At 37.0% G+C, this 25,720-nt stretch overlaps 1 protein-coding gene across 4 annotated transcripts in view; it reads right to left on the minus strand.

The window, feature by feature from the left end:
- Nucleotides 1-25,720, minus strand: part of snu (snustorr) — a 212,320-nt gene that overhangs the window by 16,105 nt on the left and 170,495 nt on the right. For all 4 annotated transcript variants that reach the window (XM_067762750.1, XM_067762749.1, XM_067762752.1 and 1 more), the window contains one exon: nucleotides 15,469-15,639. In XM_067762750.1, coding sequence (XP_067618851.1) covers nucleotides 15,469-15,639 — 171 coding nt within the window. The remainder of the gene's footprint in view (nucleotides 1-15,468; nucleotides 15,640-25,720) is intronic.

Here is a 25,720-nt window from a genome sequence, read left to right on the forward strand (position 1 = left end):
GATGCCACCATCCCTTGCAGGTGACACACTGACAAGACCGTCCTAAAAGATTCTTTTCCGGTAAACGCAGCAAAACCGTTTCTCTCGACCGGGGTCAGGTAAAGGTCTCGGATTGGGTTCGATATCCTCCCGGAGCAGGAGAATATGGCGCAGTCCCGCTGCAAGGATCTGCTGGGAGGAGGACAATTTGTGGGAGGGAGGCAACAAATTAAATGGGGTTACACTGAAATTACAGCCCTTGGTCGGGAAAATCTCGAGTCGCTCCAGTTCATAGACCCGGCTGCCTTGCGAAGCGAGATGGTTTGTAATTATTTTTACATTGAAATCAAAGCACTTTCGCCAGCAATTAAAAAAATTATAAGGAAGTAAGTACATAACCGTTTTTCAGAGTACTTCTAAACCAAAAGAGATATAAAAAACGGCATATGTAGAAATGTGGACTCTATATAGTGATAATAAAATATGCAACAAAAAAAAAAATTTGAAAAAAAAAAACACATAACTGTTTTCGTTAGCGCAGCGACGAATATGTTAAAAACTTACAATAAAACCGTATAAGTCAATGTTAAGCATCACAGTTCAAGTTGAAATGCGGTTCAAGATGATGAGAAAAATAAAACCTGCTAAATAAACAAACATCCAATGGTCAACTTAACGTGGCGACCTACGGAAAAAGCAAATAATTATACAGACGAGTTGAGTCTTTTATATATAATAGCAACGCATACAAATATAGCCGTCTATATACTTAGATGCTTTTGACGTGGCATAGAACAAAGAAAACCGATTGACCTTGGCATTAAGAGCCTTGATCTATCAAGCTAGTATCTTAATAAGATACTTTTTGGACAGTTTTTTGTAGAATATGGCTGTTTAGATCCAGCTGTGCTAAAAGGCATATACCTTCTCCGTTCTCTTAGCAGATACTACAATTTTTCTAGGCCTAAGCTTAACTGTTACTTCAAAATCTGATAACTCTGCCTACTCGAGTAAACGAAGGGCTTATGACAGAACAGAACTTTCTTAAAGGTTTCTTCGTGAAGCCCAAGCTTTCTACATTTGCTGTCACTAACATACCATTTATTAGCACTTGCAAGGAGAAAATGCTCTGAGCAGCAAGCATCAATTCTTTAGACACAAGATTCATTTTGTAAGGCCCAGTTTATCAATATTAATTTATCTTTGTAACTAACCATGAGTTACAATTTTCCAAAAATGTAGGACTTAAATCCCTCATGAAAAGCTAGCTCTGAGTTAAAAACATAACTTGACGCTCTGCAAGTGGGCTTAAGTCTAATATCGAAAGGCTTTGGGTTTGAAATAAAGCTATCCCTAGACTTAAAACCTCCTACCGACATTGTACATCTCAGCAGTTTATTGCATACATACACTGCTCTGAAGATTTTCTTCGCAAACGAAACTGTATACTCTTCTGTTATTCGTTTGTGCTTTGTACTGAGTTCATGTTGGAGGATCACCCCTCTTAGGTAGTCAAATTCAGGACCCTATGCATTCTCATCCTGATGTCCCTGGTCCATGAGAGTGTTAATTTCTGGCACACATTTGCCTTTTATGATGACTTAAACATCAGCTGCTTACGACGAGAGTTTAATAGGTCCATCGTCGCCAGGGCACTGTTTGTATGTGTTCTCCAATTCAATTAGCCAGAAATCGTAAAAAAAATTTTTTGGCGACGGCACGTACTTTGCGCCATGTCTTTTTCTCTTTTTGGCTATGGTTCTTTATTTTAATGTGCAATATATGTATATGTACATACAAAGAAATAAAACATATATGTATACATAAGTACGTAATTGAAAGATACAGGTGATAAACAAGTGTATATAACTACAAATCAATGACGATGAAGTTTCTTTTATTCATACACGTACATACTATTTATATGAACATCCATCGCAGAGAACTGTGTCGCATGAAATTTTTCTAATAACACCATACGACAAAATTCACTTTATCGTATTTATTTGTAGGTTAAATACGAAATTTTACTAGATCTAAGCATGTCTGTTTTGTAGAAAATATCTAGGAATCATGCTAGACCGTAAAGTGTCATTAAAACTCCACGTGGAGAAGAAAGTGGAGAAGGCCCCACGACATTTTATGCATGTAAAGGAACGTTGGATGTATGTCAATCGGGTGCAATTGTGAAATCCCGTTTTGGTGGATAGCCACAAATAAAGAACCTACCTCGAAAAATTTAAAGGGGGTATATAGTCTGCGAATGCTCAGAATAATGCTCAGAATGGCGGGATCTTTGAAAACAGCCCGACCGCTGCACTCTATGCCATTCTGCACTTTCCACATGTAGACCTTGTGGCGAAGAACATAATGCACGATAATAGCATCCATCCCATCCATTGATGGCTACTCTAAAAAATCAACAAATACCTCCCTAGTCTTTCCAGCTTTTTTCACCTCGCGAGCAAATCTTCGGGGACCTTATATACAATGTGGGTCTGGCAAATATCGACCATATTGGACATCCACGTCGATGATATTATGCTACAGACTATGGAATATCCAAAATACTGGAGTGACGTTCGATCAGGATCAACGTTTTAAATAGCATGCAGCCGGAATTGTACCTAAACTCCAGAACCGTAATACAATCCTCTAGTCCCTCCCCGGCAGTACTTGTGGCAAAGATTAGGTAACGCTCTTAACCACTTATAAATCGCGACAAGACTGGAATACTAGACAACACACAGTACCGGGTGCCATCAACATATTCACGGATGGTTCTAAGCTTGACGGGAAGGTGGGAGCAAGCCTCTTTTCACGGGATATGGGTCTAGAGGTCTCTGTTCGCCTACCATATAACTGTAGTGTTTACCAAGCGGAAGTGCTGGCAATACACAGGGCTGTGAATCATCTCAGGTCTATGCCTAAGGATGGTAAACGGGTGTTTATTTTATCAGACAGCCAGGCCGCATTAAAGGCCCTGGACTCATTCGGCGACAACGCAAAGTCGGTCACTGAATGCCGCAGATCTCTTAACGAGATGGCGCAGCACTTCAGTATCAGCCTTATATGGGTACCTGGGCACAGGGATATTGAAGGCAACTGCAGAACAGACGAGCTGGCCAGAAGAGGCACCACCCATCATATCCTTCCGGGAAATGATTCGGTAGGTATACCCATGGGCTTCGTGTGAACACAAGCACTATAATAATTGCAAATGGACTATGGTCGGCCATATCATCGTGTGAGATATCCAGGCTAATCTTACCCTCATATGACAAGGGGCGCACAAGACGGCTTCTGATTTTAAACAAATCAGTTCTGTCGTCCCTGATAAGGGTTCTAATAGGGCATTGTTTAATAGGCACGCATGGTGCTAGAATGGGGGTAACGACCTTCGACTATTGTGTAGTAGGTTGGCCATCCTTGGTAAACCTTTTCTACATGACCTTGCTGAGGTCTCTAGCTATGAAGTCAAGGCTTTAGCAAAATATATAAATTCCTTGAAGTGGTTTGACCCGCTTAAGGCAGGGTAGGGGTCCTCTTTGAGGCCGTATAGGGTTTTACAATGGGCCCATTGGTGGCCTAAGTAGTGAGCTGGTACTATAGTGCCCAGCTCAGCCCTCGCAAGCTAACCTAACCTAACCACTTATAAAGCAATTGGATGAACGCAGAAACCTGGGCATCCCAATATACATCTGATGGAAGAGTACCAGCCTGTCAGGAATCGAAGAAATTCAGAATAAACGTGTATTTCCTGCTTGTAACGTGTCCCCATATGACACTAGCCATCTTTTTAATTGCAATGTGGAGCCAACGTTTTTAATGCCTTTATCTCTCTGGTTCAGCCCTGTTGACACTGCAACTTTTTCGGACTCCGTCAGATGATATTGATGACGATTACTGAGTGGTCGTACCTATTGAATGGGTTGAAACACTGCTACACCAAGAACATAGCGCTGACAACTGCAACGATAAGCTCCATCATTTATGGGACGAACAGACTGTCTGATCCCGGACCTGTGCTTCTATGTGGCTCTTAGAGCCACAATATAGATGTAAGGGTGGCGTAAGGGCGCTGTTTTGGCGACGAGTGCACATCGATCATTCGAATGTAATGGAAGTTGTAGGGTCTGTGATATATAGTGGTCATCCGAAAATAAACAGATTCTAAAATATGCCAGATCTTTGTAGTATTTTTCGGGCATGTAGCCGTTACCAAAGCAATAGAAACACTGGAGGAAAATAACTTAAACTGCAGCCGCGTCAAGCAACTAATAAAATAATCTGGCATACCATAGCATCTAAAATTGTGTTAGATTGTAATCAATCTCTGGAAAGAATAGGGACAGTTATAACACGTGGGTGGAAAAGTCTTTAGACTAAGTAAGAGAAAAATGTTGTTTTTTGGAAAACATCGAGATAATTCTTCAAGAAAGTCTTGTTTGAGAGTGATACAAAAATACTCTGCAGTATCGGCAATCAGTTCTTCATCTGACCTAAATGTTTTTCCACGGAGCTCATTTTTAAGATTTTTGAATAGATAATAATCGCTGGAAGCTAGATTTAGAGAATACGGGCAGGAATTGAAATTTCATTTCACATCATTTTTACGACCGACTTGTGACACGGTGCAGTGCATACCTAGGCATTCCTGAAAAATATGACGCACGTTCTTTTGATATTCTTATGATGTCGGCTATCTTACTAAATTTAATTTTTCGGTCATTTCAAACAGTTTTCAGAAATTTGTGTATATTTTCTAGCTTTACTGATAGTTGAGTCTATGCGCGGTTCCCATGGACCAACCTAACCTATATAAAAATACTGAAAGCGATAAATGACACGGCTACACAGAAACAAAAAATGGCGGATATACTACTGTGCCACAAGTATTGAACTGCGTTTTGATGTGCTGAAATCGAGCCCGGCCTAACAGGTCGGGCTTCGATCTGAACCCCACCTGAAAAATTATTGGGATCGAGCTTTTTTTTGAGGTCAGGGTTGAGAGGTTTTATTTCTTTATTTTTTTTTTAAATACAAAAAGTAAAGAAATTATGTTAGGAGAAGTCCAATTTTCAACTTCGAGAGCCAATATCTATGTTTTAGATTCTTACTTCGAAAAGTGGTGAAATTGATTAAGAATTAATCATAAAAAAATTTTTTTTTGATGCCATACACAGAAAAAAGTAATTTTATCTTCCATAGAAGTTATTATTATTCTATTGTACCGTTATAGTTATATCCGATGTACTGCGAAGTTTTGAAGTACTCTTGCAGTTCTCTTTGTTGATGCATAAGTACAATTGAAGTTCCCTATCTCAAGCAAACATTTTTGATGTTTTTTCAGCAATTTGTTAAAGCTAATGGCAATGACTTGTTGGCCAATGACTAATTTGTCAGCTGTTGGCTTAGAAGTGCTTATTTTGTATTTCATATAAATGCTTTGTTTTGTTTTCTTTGGTTCTGTTTTCACTTTAGTGTTGCGACTGAGGGTCATTCCATTGATAAACACTCATATATATGTGTGTATGTCTTACTCGGTGTGTGAATATTGTGTGAGTATTAGACTGGGTCGATTTAATTACTGATACTGTGCCATCGATTATTCGATAGGATTTGGGCTCAGGAAAAAAAAATTTCACTACGCATACACAAAAAAATAATTTCAAGCCTGCGAATTTAATTTTTTTGACTTTTTTCGACTTAAAATTTTCATTTGATTGTAAAATGTTCATGTATACCCTGTCCGACCCAATAAAAACTTTTTTTCCTGAGACCAAATCCTATAGAAAAAACGATGGCGCGATATCGGTTAACTATCGTCCATACAAATCTCGACCCACCCCAGTGAGTATATTGATTATATTCAACATCAGCACATTGCCATCCACATTTAACAATATAAGCCGTTAATTTTGCTAAAATCTCAAGTAGATAAATTTACTTGATAACCACTTGTTGACTTGAATTTGCAAATTATTTAAAAGTTTAAAGATTATTTTGAAGTTTATCGGAAAAAGCCCATGGGGGCAGAGGAAGAGGGCGGCCCCCATCCTCTGTAAGGATCAGGTGGAAAACGATTTCAGCTCTCTTGGTGTGACCAATTGGTGCCAAATGGCAGAGCGAAGAAGCGACTGGCGCGCTTTGTTGGACGGCCATAACCGTTTAAACGGTTAAGCGTCAATTAAGTAAGTAATTTCTGAAGTGGACCATTTTGCTGTCTTTGAGATTCTTTAGTCGCTTTTATGCATCTACGTCTTTTGTGAGCCTGGATTGAAAAAATGATTAGATATCTGTTAAGTGTAGCGCTGATCTTTTGGAATAACTTGGATGAATCCGTCTGAAATTTTGTATAAGCAATGAATGCTAACCAACCTTTCGAATCTTTTAAACACCTTCTTTCTTGTTTCAGACAGCAAAAATGTATTAAAATAAATTAAAATTCAAACAATTCCTTAACTAATTTGCGAATTGTTTCTATAAATTCTACCAAAAAATCTGTGGCTCACGTACGAAAAAAAAAACTAGGCCAGAGAAAGGTGAGGATAACAGGCGGAACAGCCTAGAGATCGGTGGATGAATTATCATTGACTTCAGCTTGCGACTGCGAATCTGAGATCGCGACATCGAAGACATGAATTACCATCATAATCAATACTGTAAAGAATTCCACTTATTCCAAACGTTCGAGTCGCTAAACTGTTGAATAAATAACTCCAATATTCAATAATGCAAAATGGTCTTTATTAGACTACTTTGGGTGTACTTCACATTAACTCTTATACTTCACAACCAATAGCGTGCTCAAATCAAAATTGATTAGTCATGCCTCAGCTTGCGCTGCTTTTATACTCTGGGTTTCCTCGTTCACTCATTTCTCCTAAGGTTTAGTAATTTCGTGAACTGCATGCTTGGTTACCAGCCGTGTACATGTATATTTGTAGTTTCTAGCCATATGCGTGTGTATATGTGAGTACTACTTCGGCTGATGATTACATGTGTTTGTGAGTATATCTTCGCTGCCTTGTATGTATGTGTATAAATGATGATTGATTTGTTTAGAGTGGCAGCCTGCTTTATTGTTGTTGTGCCTTTATTTACTTAGTATCAGCTTAGTGATACTAATATTCGCCACAATACAATGGTTTCGGACCAGCAAGTAGAAACGCGCAGCTCCACGAAATAACTTGGGGTAGGATTAGATAGAAAGCTTACCCATTCAGAACACTTTAAAGAAGCCTTCGAGAAGACTGCGCTTTGGAATTACCGAACAGCTATTCCACCTCGGTCTAACACAGAGGGACGCATCACCTAAACTTACCGCACGGTAGGCACAGATGCCGTGTTTTTAGCTGCGGGAACCTTACCCATACACCTTATAGCTAAAGAAAGGACAATATTTACATTTACCTCCGAGCAGAAGTAGAAGGAATGTTGCTGCTTCCACGCATATCGTCTCAGAATGGACAAGGATGTAAACCAAACTGCCCAAATTGTGGGTTCATAGACGATGCATATGCGGTGTACAGATTTGGGCGGATATAATGAAATTCCGGAACAACCGAACAGCTTTTACCTATGTACAACGTAAAGAGGCGTCACCAATAAACTCAGATAAGCCACGGTAGTCGCAGATGCCGTTCTTTTTATTGCTGGAGCCATAGAAAGAAAAATAATTAACCAACTCCGCATGCAATTTGGCAGAGTTGGTGTCGAACAGGCGCGAAAAGAATCTACCTGGTGCTGGCAATATCAATAGCGCTGCAGTGCTGTGGGAAAATGGACCAGGGAACTGAATTTCGATCAGGGGACGACTTCTAACTGACGCAGTATTTCACTGACCAAGGCCCCTTCCAATAATATATCCACAGAATGGGCAAGGTTCAAAACCTGAACTAGCTTTATTATGAGCTCATGGATAATGTACGTCGCACCTTTTTTGAACCAATTCGTTTCGCACAAAAACAAAGGCGCGTGGAAGTAACAATGGGCGATTCATTCCCGGGTAGTGCCATTCAAAATAAGACAGATGGGATATCTTCAGCAGATACGTGAGGAATATTCTCCTTGCAAGGCGCAGGACTAAATTTTCTCTTTGCGCCAACTTTTGCAAAAAAAACCGCGAAAACAGAATCGACACACATCTCTTCGTCGGTTTTAAAGTGGCCTTCAACAGCAGGAAAAGGAGCAGCGTATATGCCGCTATGTCCGAGTTTGGTGTTCCCGTAAAACTTATACGACCCTACAAAATGGCATTGAGCAATATCATCAGCTCAGTCAGAATTTAGAGGAACCGCTCCGAGCCATTGGAAACTAAACGAGAATTTAGACAGGATGACCCTCTATCGTCCAATTTCTGTAATTTGATGCTGGAGGAAGAGTACAAGCTGCATAATTTAACCGCTCTGGAATAATATAATGCAGTACGAGCATACAATTTCTGGCGTATTCTGATGCGCCGTAAGTTCTGGCTCCTCTAAACTATAAAAATAAATGGATGAGATGGGTTTGATGGTGAATACAAAATCGTAGTACTTGTCATCCAGCAAAGAATCAGCGTATTTTCCCCTTGGCTACTACGCCACTGTTTCGGAAAAGAAAAAAAACTTCGTTAATTTGGGAACCGGGATTATCTAAAGCAAAAACCTCGGCTATGAAATCCAGCGAAGAAGTCTTCTTTGGACTAGGTAGGCAATTGAAAAGTAAGAGAGTCTCTAAAGTAATGCTCTACAAGTCACTTATCGGGTACGATATATAGTGCAAAGGCATGTGCACTAACAACATCTGATGACGTTCGTGATAACGAGAACCGAAAAAGATTTAATGACACCCTGTACGACCTCTACGCAAACATCAGCATAGCACAGTGAACTTAAATAAAGCGGCTACGCTGGCTAAGTCATGTCATGCGAATGAAAGGTGAAGAAAGTATTCTCATTGGAACCAGCCTACATACGAAGACGACGGCCCTAACTCCACTTGAAGGACCAGGTGGAGAAAGGTCTAGACTCCCTTGGCGCCAGTTATCGGTGCGCCTTGTTGGATGGCCAAAACAGTTTGAACGGCTAAGCGCCCGTTAAATAAGTAAATAAGACCGGCGGCTATTAAAGCTTGAGCTCATTAAGTTCTCTGACTGAAGATGCTTATATTGCAATGCAAGGGAGCACTCGAAATACTTGGCACTGTGAGGAGCGCACATGAGTTCCATATCCCCGGCCATATATGTTGCTGAAAATAGGGCCATGTATTTCTGGGCGGTATTGTGTTATTGCGTTGAAACCGGAAGTGGTGCTGATATACTATTGAGTAATACCATGATGCAATGACGTCAGTCACACTCGACCAGAACATCATCTTCTTTGACAAAATATTAACTGGCTTGTATGTTTAATGGTGGCTAACAACAAAAAAATTTACAATGTGGGGTTGATAACTGGTAGTATATATGGGGTATTCCATTCCATTTCGACCAATTTTGAACCCGACCCCTTTAGAATTGGCTGAAAGCTTTTCTTCTTTTTCTAGCTTACAAAAGACGTTTTTCAGAAGTTTTTCAAATTTTTTCATGCAACTCAAAAAAAGTTATGAATTTTAAAAAAAACAACGTTTTTGTTTTCAAAATGCTATAACTTTTTCAAACATTGACCGTTTGAGATATTTTTTTTTTTTAATTTGTTTTTAAATATACTTTTCGGAAAAAATTCAAAAAAATTTTTAAAGTTTTTTTTTTGTAATTTTTCAGTTTTTCGAGATTTTTCGAATTTAACCCTTTTTTTTCTCATAGAAAACTTCAATCAATTCTGCAATCATCCCCACGAATCCCGGAGTGGGCCAAGAATTTCTTTTTTTTTATCTAATTGAAAAAAAAAAACTTTAAATTTTTTTTGTATTTTTTCCGAAAAGTACATTTAAAATCATATTTAAAAAGAAAAATGATCCCAAACGGTCAATTTTTGAAAAAATTATAGCTTTTGAAAACAAAAACGGTGTTTTTTTTAAAAATTCATAACTTTTTTTGAGTTGAATGAAAAAATTTGAAAAACTTCTGAAAAACGTCTTTCGTAAGCTAGAAAAAGAAGAAAAACTTTCAGCCAATTCTAAAGGGGTCGGGTTCAAAATTGGTCGAAATGGGATGTAATACCCCATATGTATATACGGTTATCGAATGTTGCTGAGGAATGAGACACAAGAAAATCAATTTATTAGATTAAAACCTTAAATAACCAGCGTTGTCATCATTATCTTGTACAAAACAGAAATTGGAAAGCACGACAACTCTGGCACCGGTAGTGTCAATAATACTAGTTTCTTCCTTGTGCGCACCTACTGAGAAATGTCGAAAGTTCATTTGGCGCAAATGCGCTAATACATTGCGTTGATCCTGGCTAGGGTTCTCGCTTCATTCTATCAGCTAACAAAACAACCGCAACGATCCCAAGCCTTAATGGAAAAGCCGGAGAAACGGCGCTTTCTCAATGGTAGAGCTTAAAAAAAAATACGAATCGCAATTGATCTATAAAATAGCAAAAACATCAAATCAAGAAAATTTCTAGTAGATGTAAGGAGGGCAAATATTGATTAAAATAAAAGTTTAAATGTGGATTTTATTAATACAAAAATCATTAATTGCAAAATACAAATCATTTCAATAAATAAAATTTCAATGACATAAGAAGTTCTTCCACGTGTCTTTATATTTGCAAAACGAATTAATTTCACACACACACAAGCACCCACCACATTTAGATAATCATTGGGAATGCCAATAAATCAGATGCATAGAGGAGCACGCGTCAGATATCGATTGAACAAATCGCAATATTTGTAAATTATATGCAATGATAATAGAAGCATTTTAAAAGCAAACTACATAAATGAACAATGATTATTAATTAAAAAATTACTACAAGCATTTATCGACACTGAATTTGCACGCAAATCATTAAATGCTTGTAAAGCTTCAAAAGTGTGAAGCAATTATCAAGACAAAATAGTAATAAAAATGATTGTTCGCAAATTCGAGGGAAGCTACGAAGGAAAGAATATCATTTAAATAAATTTTCTGCGACGCAATTATTTTGCATACTGTGTAAAGAATTGATTGACTGCGGGATTACAGATTTAAAACGCCCAATAGGTGCGACTACTCAAATGATCATCAATATCCTCAAACAGGAGTTCAAGGAAACTTGCTGTTTCAATAGGACGTAACCAGAGTGAGACGAGTGTTAGAATATCAGGGTTCTGGATTCTGGATACGTAAGAGTTTAACCTGTGAGAGTATCCATATCGAAGCTGAGCTAGAGTGACGCGGTTCTTACTATGGAGAATGCTTTCCTCTTCTGCGAGCTCAGGGTATTCATCTCTAAAAATAAGATAACTGTAGTTTGCTATAATTGCAATTAATTTATAGTTTTCAGAAAGTGGATCTTTTGTTATGATGTAGGGACTATTTTAGGATCAGTTCGGATATTTGCGCGGTCAGGCACAGATTGCGATATTTTCGGAATCATTTCGGACGACCACTTCAAAAGTACTTTAAAAGTTTTTCAAGAGAATGTCCGGATGATTTTGCCGTTGTTTCACTATTTCGTCACCATTTAAGAAGGGCTGCATTGACTTGTTATCAGTCACAACCAAAATTTATTAGTTACCGATTTGAGATCGGTTCCTTATCGGCATGTTATTGATCTGCTATAGCTCTTGTCGAAAACAATCGACGGTTATGGAGTGTTATCGGCGTGCTTGATATGAGCGAGTTATCAACTTAGTATCGACAGACGTTTGGTTTATTATCGGCGTATGATCGATTCGTTATTTTTGGCTTACTCTCGACTCACCGATAACAAATTGATATATCGCCGATAATAAATCGGCAGCCCATCGATTAACAATCGATAACACATAACAAATTGACTACTTGTTTACAAAACAGCCCGTTAACACTTCGATTGCAAATCGACAATACGCTGGAAACTTTTCGATAACCTGCGGATAACTCGTCGAAAAAGGTGGTTCTCAATACCAAAGCGCTATCACTTTGATAACAAGTCGATAACCAACCAATAAATCGTAAGTTTCTGATATTAATCCAAGTCTTGTTCCCAAGTATCTGATTGGGTTTTAAGATTCGCGTTACAATTATCAGGGATGTCTAACTTTGTACCGAAAAATAGCTTGTTTTAAGCGTGAACGCGTTTAGGATGCCAGCGATAACTATCCAGCATATTGTTTTATATTCAAGCACATCAATTATCTCTTGACTGTCCGATGATATATTAAACTCACGAACCCGCTGGATAGAATACTGTCCATGGCATGCTTGATACAGCCGATTTCCGCTTAAAGTACGCTGCAATGGTCGGACATCGCAAAGTTTTGGGTGACTTACAGATACTGAGAGAATACTCAAATACCGCATCTCTTAAACTTCCCATTCAGAGTCCGTTCCTTCGATGAGTTTATTACCTCAATTCTCCATCAAGGGTATATGATTTGGGTAGCCAACAACCGGGGGAGAAACTGGTGCACAGAAGTTGCAGCTGGTACGTAAATGTTGTATTGCGTCATATGAAAATGCAAAAGCGTAAATTGCAAATCACAAAGCATTCAAAATTCAAAAGACTCAATTCTAAATGGCAATGAATACTATTGGTACCTTCACATACGGTCTTACTTTTTATAAACAGTCTCAATGCGGATCAGCCATAACGAGCATGGCGCGATAAACATCATCTATGTATCGCTATCGCATACCAAAGCAAAGACCTTTTATTTGGTCTGCATCCTCTTCCTAGCGTTTAACAAGTAAGGGTGTCTAAGTTTGGGTGTAACCGAACATTATATACTCAGCGTGAGTTTCAATTCTACAGTTTCTCTCTTTTTCGAATTTTGTTACAAGGATTTCATTTTTTTTAGGCTCTAGAAATGTTGTGTAAGCTTAATCAAAATAGGGACGTGGTACCGCCCATTAAAAAAAAACAGATGCCTCCCAATTTCCTCTTACAATAAAACTTGGTACATATTAGACTGGGTCGAAAAAAAAAGTTGCTAATGTCCACCCCTAAATTTGAAAATTATCAAAAAAGAAATCCTCTCAACATAATCTTCAAATTTAGGGGCGAACATTAGCAACTTTTTTTTTATGGGGACCAACCCAGTCTAGTAGATATAGCTCATTATTCTAGTCTACGATCCTTTTGAAATACTTTATATAAAAGTGGGTGTAGTCCTTAAACGATCCTGTCCATTTACCAGAAATATTTTCTGTATAAAAGAAGTATTTATTTCCAATTTTATAACGATATGTTAATTTTTCTACGAATTACGCCTCCTGAAACATAGAAAATTGCTTAGTCAAAAAAGGGGCGCTCATTTTAAACTTTTTATTTTTTATTTATTTAGAAAGTACAATGCCATTGATATTAAGCTCTTTTTTGCAAAGGTATAGTTTATTATATTCGGCTACGACCCTTTTTAAACGGTTTTATTTAGCTTGACTTGACAGGCTGGCTGGCCGGAATTTTGTAATTGAAATTTAAGTAACTTCCTGATAAGCTACAAGCTTGAAACTTGGAATATAGTTCAGAAGCCGATGACAATGCAATAATAAGAAAAAAACTCCGATAGGTGGCGCATAGATCGAAATATTTAAAAAATCGTATTTGTCGTCCAATTTTTCTCATATTTGGAATACAAGGATAGAAAGAGACCTATGAAAAAAATTGACGCTAGGTGGCGCAAGGATCGAGATATTCAAAAAAATCGGAGTTCCATATTTGGAACACATAATATATACATGAATAGAAAGCGACCTCCATATGATGTTCGATTTGGCTCATATTTGGAATAAATATTACAAACAGTCCAGTAGAAATGACATCAAAATACCTTAGAGTTGGAGGAGGGACAAGCATACGTGGCGCAGAGTCGAGTAAAGTCTTTGGCAGGATTATGTATTGAGGACTTAGATTGTACCAAATTGTGAGGAAAGAGTCCGTGTAATAATGAATGAACTAAATAGAATGAGAATTAATAGGCAATTAAATAAAGACTAAAAACTTGAAAGTAAAATAATTAAAAAAGAAAAATGTTTTAAGTTCAGTTAAATAAAACAATTAGGTCCTGTCCCGCCAATTTGAAGGAAAAATTAAAAGGAGCGCGATGCAAATTGGAAGAGAAGCTCGGTCTAAAATCTCTTCGGAGCTTATCGCGGCATACATTTTTTTTAATATTTGTAAAATTGATTTTTTCACAAGTGCGCAGTGCCACGCCCATTTCCAAAATTTATTCAACCTTTATTCAAAAGTCTCAATACCAATCAACAAATTAAAATTTCAACATTCTAGGTGTATTATTTATTAAATAATGAGATTTTTTGTGTTTTCAAAAATGTTATGTATATAAAAAGTGGGCGTGGTTATCATCTGATTCCGCTCATTTTATATAGCGAAGGGATGGGTAACAAGGAACCCATATACCAAATTTCAATAAAATATCTCAATATTTATTCAAGTTATCGTATGCACAGACAGACGGACAGACATGGCTAAATTCATTCATTTTTTCATAATGAGCATTTTGATATATGGAAGTCTATATTTATCTCGATTCGTTTATGCCGTTACGATCAACCGTTATATCACCATAGTTAATATACTCTGTGTGCAAAGCACGATGAGTATAAAAAATGACCTAACTCAAGCAGCGCGTATGATGATCCAAATGGAACTAACCTGCCGCTCCAGCAACTCCAAATGATGCATTCGCATATTATGTTGATACTTTTAATTTACATCTAATTTTTCTTATATCAAAGTTACAATTTCGAATTTACCGTCCATTATTCTCGTATAAATTTGGAATTTTCATGCGACGCTTTCTCATTTCCAACTAACAATTCTCAAACAGAAATTACGCTTACACATTTTGATTTGATGCTCTCTCATTAACAAATGCCTCTTCTCAAATCAAACTGACCGCTTTGCGTTTACAATTGACTTTTGTCATTTCCAACTGGAAATGGTGTAGTGCTCTGTGCCAGGTCAGCTTCCCATGAAATCATAGAGCTATTGAAGAAGCCTTGAAAAGAGCGCTTGATGGCATATTATCAAGTTCAAAAATAAAAACTTCATTTATGATATAATTATGAAAAAAATTAAATAAACAAATTTACTAAGAAGTGCTAAAACGAAAATCTAAATTTATCTGTGCCTTTATTGACAGTTTAATTCATTATAATAAATGAAGCTTATCAAAACGAAAGTCATGCGGATCTGTAAAGTGCACTTATTTGGAAGCAATGTCAAACTAACACAAATAGCATTTAAAGGTTAATATAAAAATATTGAAACACAAAATAATATTCTTCAAAATTTCATTAGCATATCATCAGCTCCCCAAACTTCAACTTGTTTGTAAAATATTTTCAGCATAAAATGTATGTGGGGGTTTTAAATCAAACTTTATGCATGATTTACTTACATTGTTCCCTTTGGTACGGTCATATTTAAATTATTTAACACTTGATTTACATTCTTCTTCTTTCCGTACGCTTTGGACGCATGTCGCACCGACACAGCAGCTTGTTTACTTCGATCCCATTGATTTGCTGTCCCGCCATCATTATCTGTGGACATGGCGGAATCGCTGGAACTGTAAATAAAATAAATACAAATTTTTGTTTTTAAGTAAATAGTAATTAAAATTAGCATTAAACACACATAAATATTTTCGTATGTAAATATTTTACTTAGAAAGAAAAAAAAACAAGTTCGTCGCTTGAGTTTTTGGTTTAACTGATATTATTCTAGCTTTGACAGAAACTAGAAATTCGCCATACAATTTGCATAAGTAAGTGTTTGTGTTTTTGCTTTGCTTGTTTTTTATTTTTATTTCTCTTGATTCTTTTGAACACGATGTATGTGGAGAAAACATCGTGTTTCTCATGCTAGAGTCTACCTTCGTATGCCATTGTTCCCAATAGCAATATACCAGAACTTTAAGTTATTGTAACGAATTTTGAGGATTTCCTGATAATTATACACCTTCTGCTAACGCTCGAATCCCTGAACTGTCGAATAAATAACGCCGATATTCAGTATTGCAAAATTGTCTTTATTTAGACTACTTTGGGAGTAGTAATTCACAATTACACTTCATAACTAATAGCGTGTTTAAATCAAACAGATTACTGATTCCTCAGCTTGTGCTGCTTTTATACTCTCGGTTACCTCGTTTGCATATTTCTCCTAAGGTCTAGACTTTTCACGAACATGGAAATGTTGTATCGCATACTTGGTTATTTAGCTATATGCGTGTGTAAGTAACAACTTCTGCTCTTAGCTGATGACTACATGTGTGTTTCACTTCGAGCTGCTGGTTATGTGTGTGGAATATTATTCTTTGCCTTGTACATAAGCGTGCCTGCTTCCTTTAGTGTGTACATTAGGCCGAGTCGATTTGTGGGGAGGCAAAAAAATCGCCCATTGCTCTTTAGAAATTTATTTAGGCAGAACATATGTTAACGAAAAAATGAATTTAACTTAGTAATAGAAAAGAAATTTAAAAAAATTATTAGAAATTAGCGTTTTTACAACCCCCTTTTAAAACCAAGGCATCACTGTGACACAATTGCAGATCGTAAAATTGCTTGTGTTGTTTTTTTTAAGCCACCACAAGACACAGCAGGTAGAATTGAAATTGCCCCTACCCAAAAGTTCGATCCAAAGGGGGGGACATCAGAATTCGTTTTAGAGGTATGGTTCCTTCGGCAAAGTTTCTTATTTTGATCCCTAGAATACGATTTTCACAGAGCAATGAGCGATTTTTAAATCGACATGCCCTAGTGTACATGTACATAAGTGTGGCTGCTTGCTGTTTTTGTTGTTGTGATTATTTACTAACAGCATAGTGATGCTAATATTAACCACATTATATTCATCTCGTATTTGTCATAAACTTCCTTTTTAAGCCACTTAAACGTCAAACTCTCTACCATTTGCACCAGCTTTTTCTAGTGAACAGAGGCTGTGCCTTCAGTGAGCTTAGGAAGAGGTTATTCTGAGAAGTAGCACTGACACTGAGGCTCCAAAATGCTCTATAAACTTTTCTAAGTTAGCTTTAATCCGGCACCAACAAATGTAAAGTAGAAGAATTTCACTCATACTTCTTAAAATTAACAGTCATTCATTAAAAGAAATCTAATACATGTAGGATTTTGTGAGCTTTGAATAAAACAGTATGTTAATATTCATATATTTATTTGGTCAATATTTCGATTTCAATCTCAAGTCATTTTCAAGATTGCATGGAAATGCGTGATCGACCAGTCTTCTCTCCCAATGCGGCGGGAAAATATGCTGTTTTTCATTTATTTAGAAACTATGGTCAACCAAACGAATCAATTGCTAGTGGAGCTGATCATAAAATTTTCCTTGAAATGCATGGTCCGAATTTGAAAATAAATATTCCAGTCCGAAAAAGTACCTGATAGTTAAAGAGTGCTAGGGTCTAAGAAAGTACCTGGTAAAAAAAAATATATGATACCTAAGCAGTATTCGGATCTAAAAAGTATCCGGTTCTAAAATAGTACCCAGTTTTGTTAATAAGGAAGTTCAGTAAAAATGAAGGAACAATGAACGAAAAATACCAGTATTATTGTAAAAAACGTTTTTCACTAGATCGTATGGACACACACAATTTCTGAGCTCTAATAATTATTCGTTAGTTACTTTTTCGGATATTGTGATATGTAGTGGAATTCACAAACTTATAAAGATGCGATTTGTCGAGATTATAAATAACGATTTTGTCGCTTACCTTATCGATTATACTATTCACTAACTTATAGCGTTTTCTTTTCTGGCTATAGTATTACGCTTTTTGTACGCCGCGCAAGGGTTGTTGTTCTATTCTAAAGAACAGGCAACGCCTTTACGGGGTATTTCAATCTTTTGTGAAAATTGTTGCCTGCTCGCAACGCAAAAGCGTTACACTTTTACCCTGTACAAAATGGCGGTGTGGCAGTGCAACTCTGTGAAACTCTCAATTCGCTCTTGAGTTCCACACATGGTTCAATTATGTACAGGTTGGCTCATCTCATCAGCTGATTTTATTTATGTCATTGCATGGTCGAAGGGATTGTCAAAAGGAGATGGCAAACTCAAAATGAAACCAACACATTGGCAACATTTTACTTACACATACAAAAACTGCTAAGTTTTATGTTTCCATTCCATACCATTCGCACCAACCCCAATACACAGATTTTGACAATTTGAACAGACATATTTTGTTGCTTTACAGATGAGCCAACCTGTATATAGTTGAACCATGAGTTCCACATATACTCTGTTAAAATGAGTGCACAGATCACCTACCAGATTGCGCATTCACAAGTTCAAAATTGCTTCGTTCTGCGCAACTACGTAACAGTTGACTCTTTGAGCGAATGAAAGAAAGACAGAAAAAAACAAGAGCTACAAAAAAATGACGTAAGAATTGCCCATAAAAAAGAGATGACCTAATGTTTACATGCTCAATGCGTAATCTTCATGTGTGATTTGTGATATGAGTGAATATGGTGAGATGAAATGTTCTTTGTATGCACTATAAATGTTGAAAATTTTCTGGGGTAGGAGTAACACTATTAAGGCTTTACCATTTACTTAGGCAACAATTTATTTCAGAAAAGAAAACGCTATTAGTTTTAACGACTCGAAATAAATGACATTTACATTTCATTTTAATAGTAGAAAGGTGGCAGCACAGCTTAACAAAACCTAAAAAATTCGAAAAGCACAAAAGGAATGCCAAAAATAAATAAATTCCGTATACTAACCGCTCTTAAAAGTCATTATTGTGCAAGTTTTTATATATTTTAACAAAAGGTAAATAAATGCGTTATTAATTTCTCGCAGTTATTTTTGTACGCCTTAATTGACCATCAAGTTGAGAAATAATATCATGGGCCAAGTCTGGGGTTAGTCGTACAGCTTTCGAAACTCCGTTGCATTCAAGTGGAATGGGTGATCTACTTCTCTAAGAAGATATCTGTCGACTGGCGATGGACTTAATAATTCTTCATCTTGGGATAAAACGTACGCCAAGTACTCAAATGCCATTTGACTTATAAAGCAGCTTTTCTCGTTTGAAAGTATTTAATTAAAGTCCGATTTTCTTTTTTAACTAAAATTTCCAGAAATATTAATTTCGTGATTTTTAATGCGGCCATTTTACTTGCCGTTTATATAACAACACAGCTGATCGTCGATAAACAAATATCGATACAAAATAGTTACGGAATAACGAAATCGTTATAGTTAACGATTCGCAAATAAAGCGATGGCAAATATAGTTAAAAAAGTTTGTGAATTCCACTACTGATCCCATGTATGTTCACTAACTGGCTTCTCATCAACAGCTTTCATTTGTTACCCATATTGTATAAAGACATTCTAGAGGTACATGGGACAACGTTTTGGCCTATATCTGGAGACCCTAGTCACCCAAGGGTACAAAAAATGCCCCGTATCAAAGTACTCATAAACAGCTTCACACATCCCAGGATTACACAGGTCCACGTTTTGATCTCAAGACCCTAGCCAGAACGGGATAAAAAGTATTCTATATCTGCCTCCTGGTTCTAAGGTACCTTTCCACCAATTTTCAGCCAATCCGTTCATCCGTTCTTGAGTTATAAATAGTGTAACTAACACCACTTTTTTATACACATATATAGATTTATCTTAAAAATTGCTTAGGTATGTTCATTTTGTCACTATATATTTCTTATCTTATACAGTCGATTATTTGGATATTACCAATGGGATATGATTATTGTTCAGCTCCATTCATGAAAGGTATGAAATTGTTGGTACACCCGAAGACAGTCCCGACCTTACTTGTTTTATTATATCAATAATCTATACGCTTTAGCATAAAATGTTCACTAAGATATTGCTTTGATGATATGGTACTAAGAATTATTTGCTTTTATCTTTAAAAGAAAAACGTAATATTATGCCACAATTTATGACATAACGTAAACAAAAACAACAGGTTTGCACATAAACAAAATAAAATATTTTCCATTTACAATTTTAAAACAAAAACAGCAAACAACTCCAATGCTTTTTCATTATTATTGTTATTATAACATATTTTTGAGTTTGTTTTATGTCATCATTATTTATTTTTATTTTTTGTTTTTCCCATCTACAATTGTACATACAAACATACATATGCATTTGCTCGTACATTCACAACAAACTTAAACAAATCCAATGTAACTCAACTCAAAGAGTCAGTAAAAGAGTGGAGCAAATAATCGTGAACACACACACAGGCGCACATAAAAACAAATAAAACAAAAAAAGTATGTCAGCGGTGCAAAAAATTGTTTCTGCCTATCCACGCCAACGACCTACCTTCCAATCAACAAACCAACCCGACACGTCTTTACCGCTATCCATCTACGTCATTTTCCTTTGCAGCCAACAGACCGTGCTTGTGTTATTACCAACAACATTAAACAAATAAAAATATGTTTCTACATGCGTGTGAAAATTTCTTGTATTTTTTTTTTACCAATGCAATATTCGAGTTGTGGCGCTGTTGTCGTGCAATCAAATGCAAAAACAACAAAAAATGTAAGTAATTTTAAAAATACGCTTTTATTATTGTCGTTAGACGGCAGACAGATTTTGGCTAATCGTCATATAAGTGCCGACAGTTGGCAACCAACTGACAATCAGCAAACAACAACAATAACCACACTAAATTCAATTGGTCATTTGGTCGATCATTAATTTGCGCTACTTGTTGTTTGTGGGTTAGTGGGTTGCTTGTTTTAGCCATTGATTGCGATTTACATACAGACGCATGTAAACTTATGTGTGAATGTATATTAGCGCTTTTTATACTCAGCTGAGCAGAGTTTATTAATTTTGTTCGCATAACGGTAATCCGTAACGGCCTAAACTAATCTAGATAGATATAGACTTCTATATATCAAATGATCTGGGCGAAAAAAAGAAATTCATTTATCCATGTCCGTCCGTCCGTCCGTCCGTCCGTTAACACGATAACTTGGGTAAATTTTGAGGTATCTTGATGAAATGTATGGTATGTAAGTTCCTGGGCATTCATCCCAGATCTCTATTTGAAATGAACGAAATCGGACTATAACCACGTCCACTTTTTCGATATCGAAATTTTCCAAAAACCGAAAAAGGGCAATAATTCGTTACCAAATACGGATAAAGCGATGAAACTTGGTAGGTGGGTTTACCTTGTGACGCAGTATAGAAAATTAGTATAGTGTACAATGAGCGTGGCACCGCCCACTTTTAAAAGAAGGTAATTTAAAAGTTGTGCAAGCTGAAATTTGGCATTCGTTGAAGATATCACAATGAAATTTGGCAGGAACATTACTCCTATTACTGTATGTGTGCTAATTAAAAATGAGCAAAATCGGATGACGACCACGCCCACTTAAAAAAAAATTTTTTTTAAGTCAAATTTTAACAAAAAATTTAATGTCTTTACAGTATATAAGTAAATTATGTCAACATTCAATTCCAGTAATGATATGGTGCAACAAAAAATAAAAATAAAAGAAAATTTCAAAATAGGCGTGGCTCCGCCCTCTTTATTTAATTTGTCTAGAATACCTTTAATGCCATAAGTCGAACAAAAATTTACCAATCCTTGTGAAATTTGGTGGGGGCATAGATTCTATAACGATAACTGTTTTCGGATAAAAATCGGTTGAATCCACTCACAGTTTTTATACACAGTCGACCGTCTGTCCATCCGCTCGGCCGTTAGCATGATAACTTGAGCTTATCATAGGTTAATATTCCTACATGGTGATTTTCCCTTATTTTGCCTCCAAAGCTCTCAGCTGAGTATGTAATGTTCGGTTACACTCGAACTTAGCCTTCCTTACTTGTTTGTTTTGCTTTTTATTTATTTTCTATTTTTTTTGATTGCAATTGCAATGAAATCCTATGACGCGTACCGATTGCTCAACCAGGTGGCTTTTGTGTATGCTCGAACTCGCATGCTCGTAAAGACTAGAGGCTCTAATCGTACTAGCAGTTGCTTTTACAACTTTATATGAAGAGGAAAACTCAAATTTCGGGTTTGACAGAAAATTGTATACCCATTAGCGAAATAAGCTGATAATATGTGTTACTAGCGGGTACCCGGCGTTGCTCGGGTTGAGCAGATACTAATCTAAATAAGAAGGTGTATTTTAACGCATTCCCGTTACTCAAAGTCAAGCAATCAGTATATAAGATTTTATTGATCTTCTTCAAAATGTATCACCCAATTTTTCTCATTCGTACCCATTCCATATCTCTCTCTCTTCTTTTTTACACCCTCTACTTTTCTCCTTCTTTTTCTTAGATCCCTTATTCCTCTAATTTATCATTATTGGCTTTATTTTTCAAATTTATTTTGTCACACACAATTCATACTCAAAATCTCATAACTTAATCAAAATATTTTAGCTGAACAATTTTTGTCTATCATCTCATATACACAGCTATTTTTACAAAGGAATGCTTAAATTTAATAAAAGGTTTTCATAATGGTAAGCTTCTCAGTGGTAATTCACCGGTTTCTATTGATTTTTGACAATTTCTTTGGCGAAGACAGTTTCAGTTTATCTATAAAAATATGAAAATTTTACAAAGAAAATTTTTGTAAAATATCGAAAATAACTAAAGAAGTTAGATGACAAAATTTTTTAAAAAAATTGGTAATTGGTATTTTGCTGTTCGGTGCATTAGTTATGGGATTTCGAAGTTCGAAATTGAACTTCTCGCAATCTTATTTTAAATACAAATATTGCAAAAACAAAATCAACAAGTAAGGAAGGCTAAGTTCGGGTGTAACCGAACATTACATACTCAGTTGAGAGTTATGGAGACAAAATAAGGAAAATCACCATGTAGGAAAATGAACCTAGGGTAACCCTGGAATGCCGTTGTATGACATGTGTATCAAATGGAAGGTATTAAAGAGTATTTTAAGAGAGAGTAGGCCATAGTTCTATGGATGGACGCCATTTAGGGATATCGCCATAAAGGTGGACCGGGGCTGACTCTAGAATGTGTTACGATATGGGTATCAAATGAAAGGTGATAATGAGTATTTTAAAAGGGAATGGGCTTCAGTTCTATAGGTGCACGCCTTTTCGAGAAATCGCCATAAAGGTGGACCAGGGGTGACTCTAGAATATGTTTGTACGATATGGGTATCAAATGAAAGCTGTTAATGAGTATTTTGAAAAGGAGTGATCCTTAGTTCCATAGGTGGACGCCGTTTCGAGATATCGCCATAAAGGTGGACCAGGGGTGTCTCTAGTTGTACGATATGGGAATCAAATGAAAGGTGTTACTGAGCATTTTAAGAGGGAGTGGGCATTAGGTCTATAGGTGGACGCCTTTTCGAAATGTCGCCATTAGGGTGGGCCAGGGGTGACTCTAGAATGTGTTTGTATGATATGGGTATCAAATGAAAGATGGTAATGAGTATTTTAAAAGGGAGTAATCCTTAGTTCTATAGGTGGACGCCTTTTCGAGATATCGCCATAAAGGTGGACCAAGGGTGACTCTAGAATGTTTGTACGATATGGTATCAAACGAAAGGTGTTACTGAGCATTTTAAGAGGGAGTGGGCATGAGGTCTATAGGTGGACGCCTTTTCGAGATATCGTCATTAGGGTGGGCCAGGGGTGACTCTAGAATGTGTTTGTACGATATGGGTATCAAACGAAAGGTGTTACTGAGCATTTTAAGAGGGAGTGGCATTAGGTCTATAGGTGGACGCCTTTTCGAGATGTCGCCTTTAGGGTGGGCCAGGGGTGACTCTAGAATGATTGTACGATATGGGTGTCAAACGAAAGGTGTTACTGAGCATTTTAAGAGGGAGTGGGCATTAGGTCTATAGGTGGACGCCTTTTCGAGATATCGCCATTAGGGTGGGCCAGGGGTGACTCTAGAATGTTTGTACGATATGGGTATCAAACGAAAGGTGTTACTGAGCATTTTAAGAGGGAGTGGACATTAGGTCTATAGGTGGACGCCTTTTCGAGATATCGCCATTAGGGTGGGCCAGGGTGACTCTAGAATGTTTGTACGATATGGGTATCAAACGAAAGGTGTTACTGAGCATTTTAAGAGGAAGTGGGCATTAGGTCTATAGGTGGACGCCTTTTCGAGATGTCGCCTTTAGGGTGGGCCAGGGGTGACTCTAGAATGATTGTACGATATGGGTGTCAAACGAAAGGTGTTACTGAGCATTTTAAGAGGGAGTGGGCATTAGGTCTATAGGTGGACGCCTTTTCGAGATATCGCCATTAGGGTGGGCCAGGGGTGACTCTAGAATGTTTGTACGATATGGGTATCAAACGAAAGGTGTTACTGAGCATTTTAAGAGGAAGTGGGCATTAGGTCTATAGGTGGACGCCTTTTCGAGATATCGCCATTAGGGTGGGCCAGGGTGACTCTAGAATGTTTGTACGATATGGGTATCAAACGAAAGGTGTTACTGAGCATTTTAAGAGGGAGTGGACATTAGGTCTATAGGTGGACACCTTTTCGAGATATCGCCATTAGGGTGGGCCAGGGGTGACTCTAGAATGTTTGTACGATATGGGTATCAAACGAAAGATGTTACTGAGCATTTTAAGAGGGAGTGGGCATTAGGTCTATAGGTGGACGCCTTTTCGAGATATCGCCATTAGGGTGGGCCAGGGTGACTCTAGAATGTATTTGTACGATATGGATATCAAATTAAAAGTATTAGTGAGGGTTTTAAAAGCGACTGGCCCTTAGATTTATATGTGAAGGCGTTCTCGCGATATCGACCAAAATGTGGACCAGGTGATCCAGAAAATCATCTGTCGGGTACTGCTAATTTATTTATATATGCAATACCACTAACAGTATTCCTGCCAAGATTCCAAGGGCTGTTGATTTCGCCTTGTAGAACTTTTTCATTTTCTTCTACTTAATATGGTAGGTGTCACACCCATTTTACAAAGTTTTTTCCAAAGTTATATTTTGCGTCAATAAACCAATCCAGTTACCATGTTTCATCCCTTTTTTCGCAGTTGGTATAGAATTATGGCATTTTTTTCATTTTTCGTAATTTTCGATATCGATAAAGTGGGCGTGGTTATGGTCGGATTTCGGCCATTTTTTATACCAAGATAAAGTGAGTTCAGATAAGTATGTGGGCTAAGTTTAGTAAAGATATATCGGTTTTTGCTCAAGTTATTGTGTTAACGGCCGAGCGGAAGGACAGACGGTGGACTGTGTATAAAAACTGGGCGTGGCTTCCACCGATTTCGCCCATTTTCACAGAGAACAGTTACCGTCACAGAATCTATGCTCCTACCAAATTTGAGAAGGATTGGTAAATTTTTGTTCGACTTATAGCATTAAAAGTATTCTAGACAAACTAAATGAAAATGGGCGGAGCCACGCCCATTTTGAAATTTTCTTTTATTTTTGTATTTTGTTGCATCATATCATTACTGGAGTTGAATTTTGTCTTAATTTACTTATATACAGTAAAGATATTAAATTTTTTGTTAAAATTTGAATTAAAAAAAATTTTTTTTTAAAAAGTGGGCGTGTTCTTCATCCAATTTTGCTAATTTTTATTTAGCACATATATAGTAATAGTAGTAACGTTCCTGCCAAATTTCATCATG

This window comes from Eurosta solidaginis, chromosome 1 (genome assembly GCF_040869045.1).
Source record: "Eurosta solidaginis isolate ZX-2024a chromosome 1, ASM4086904v1, whole genome shotgun sequence".
In the NCBI taxonomy this organism is placed as follows: Eukaryota; Metazoa; Arthropoda; class Insecta; order Diptera; family Tephritidae; genus Eurosta; species Eurosta solidaginis.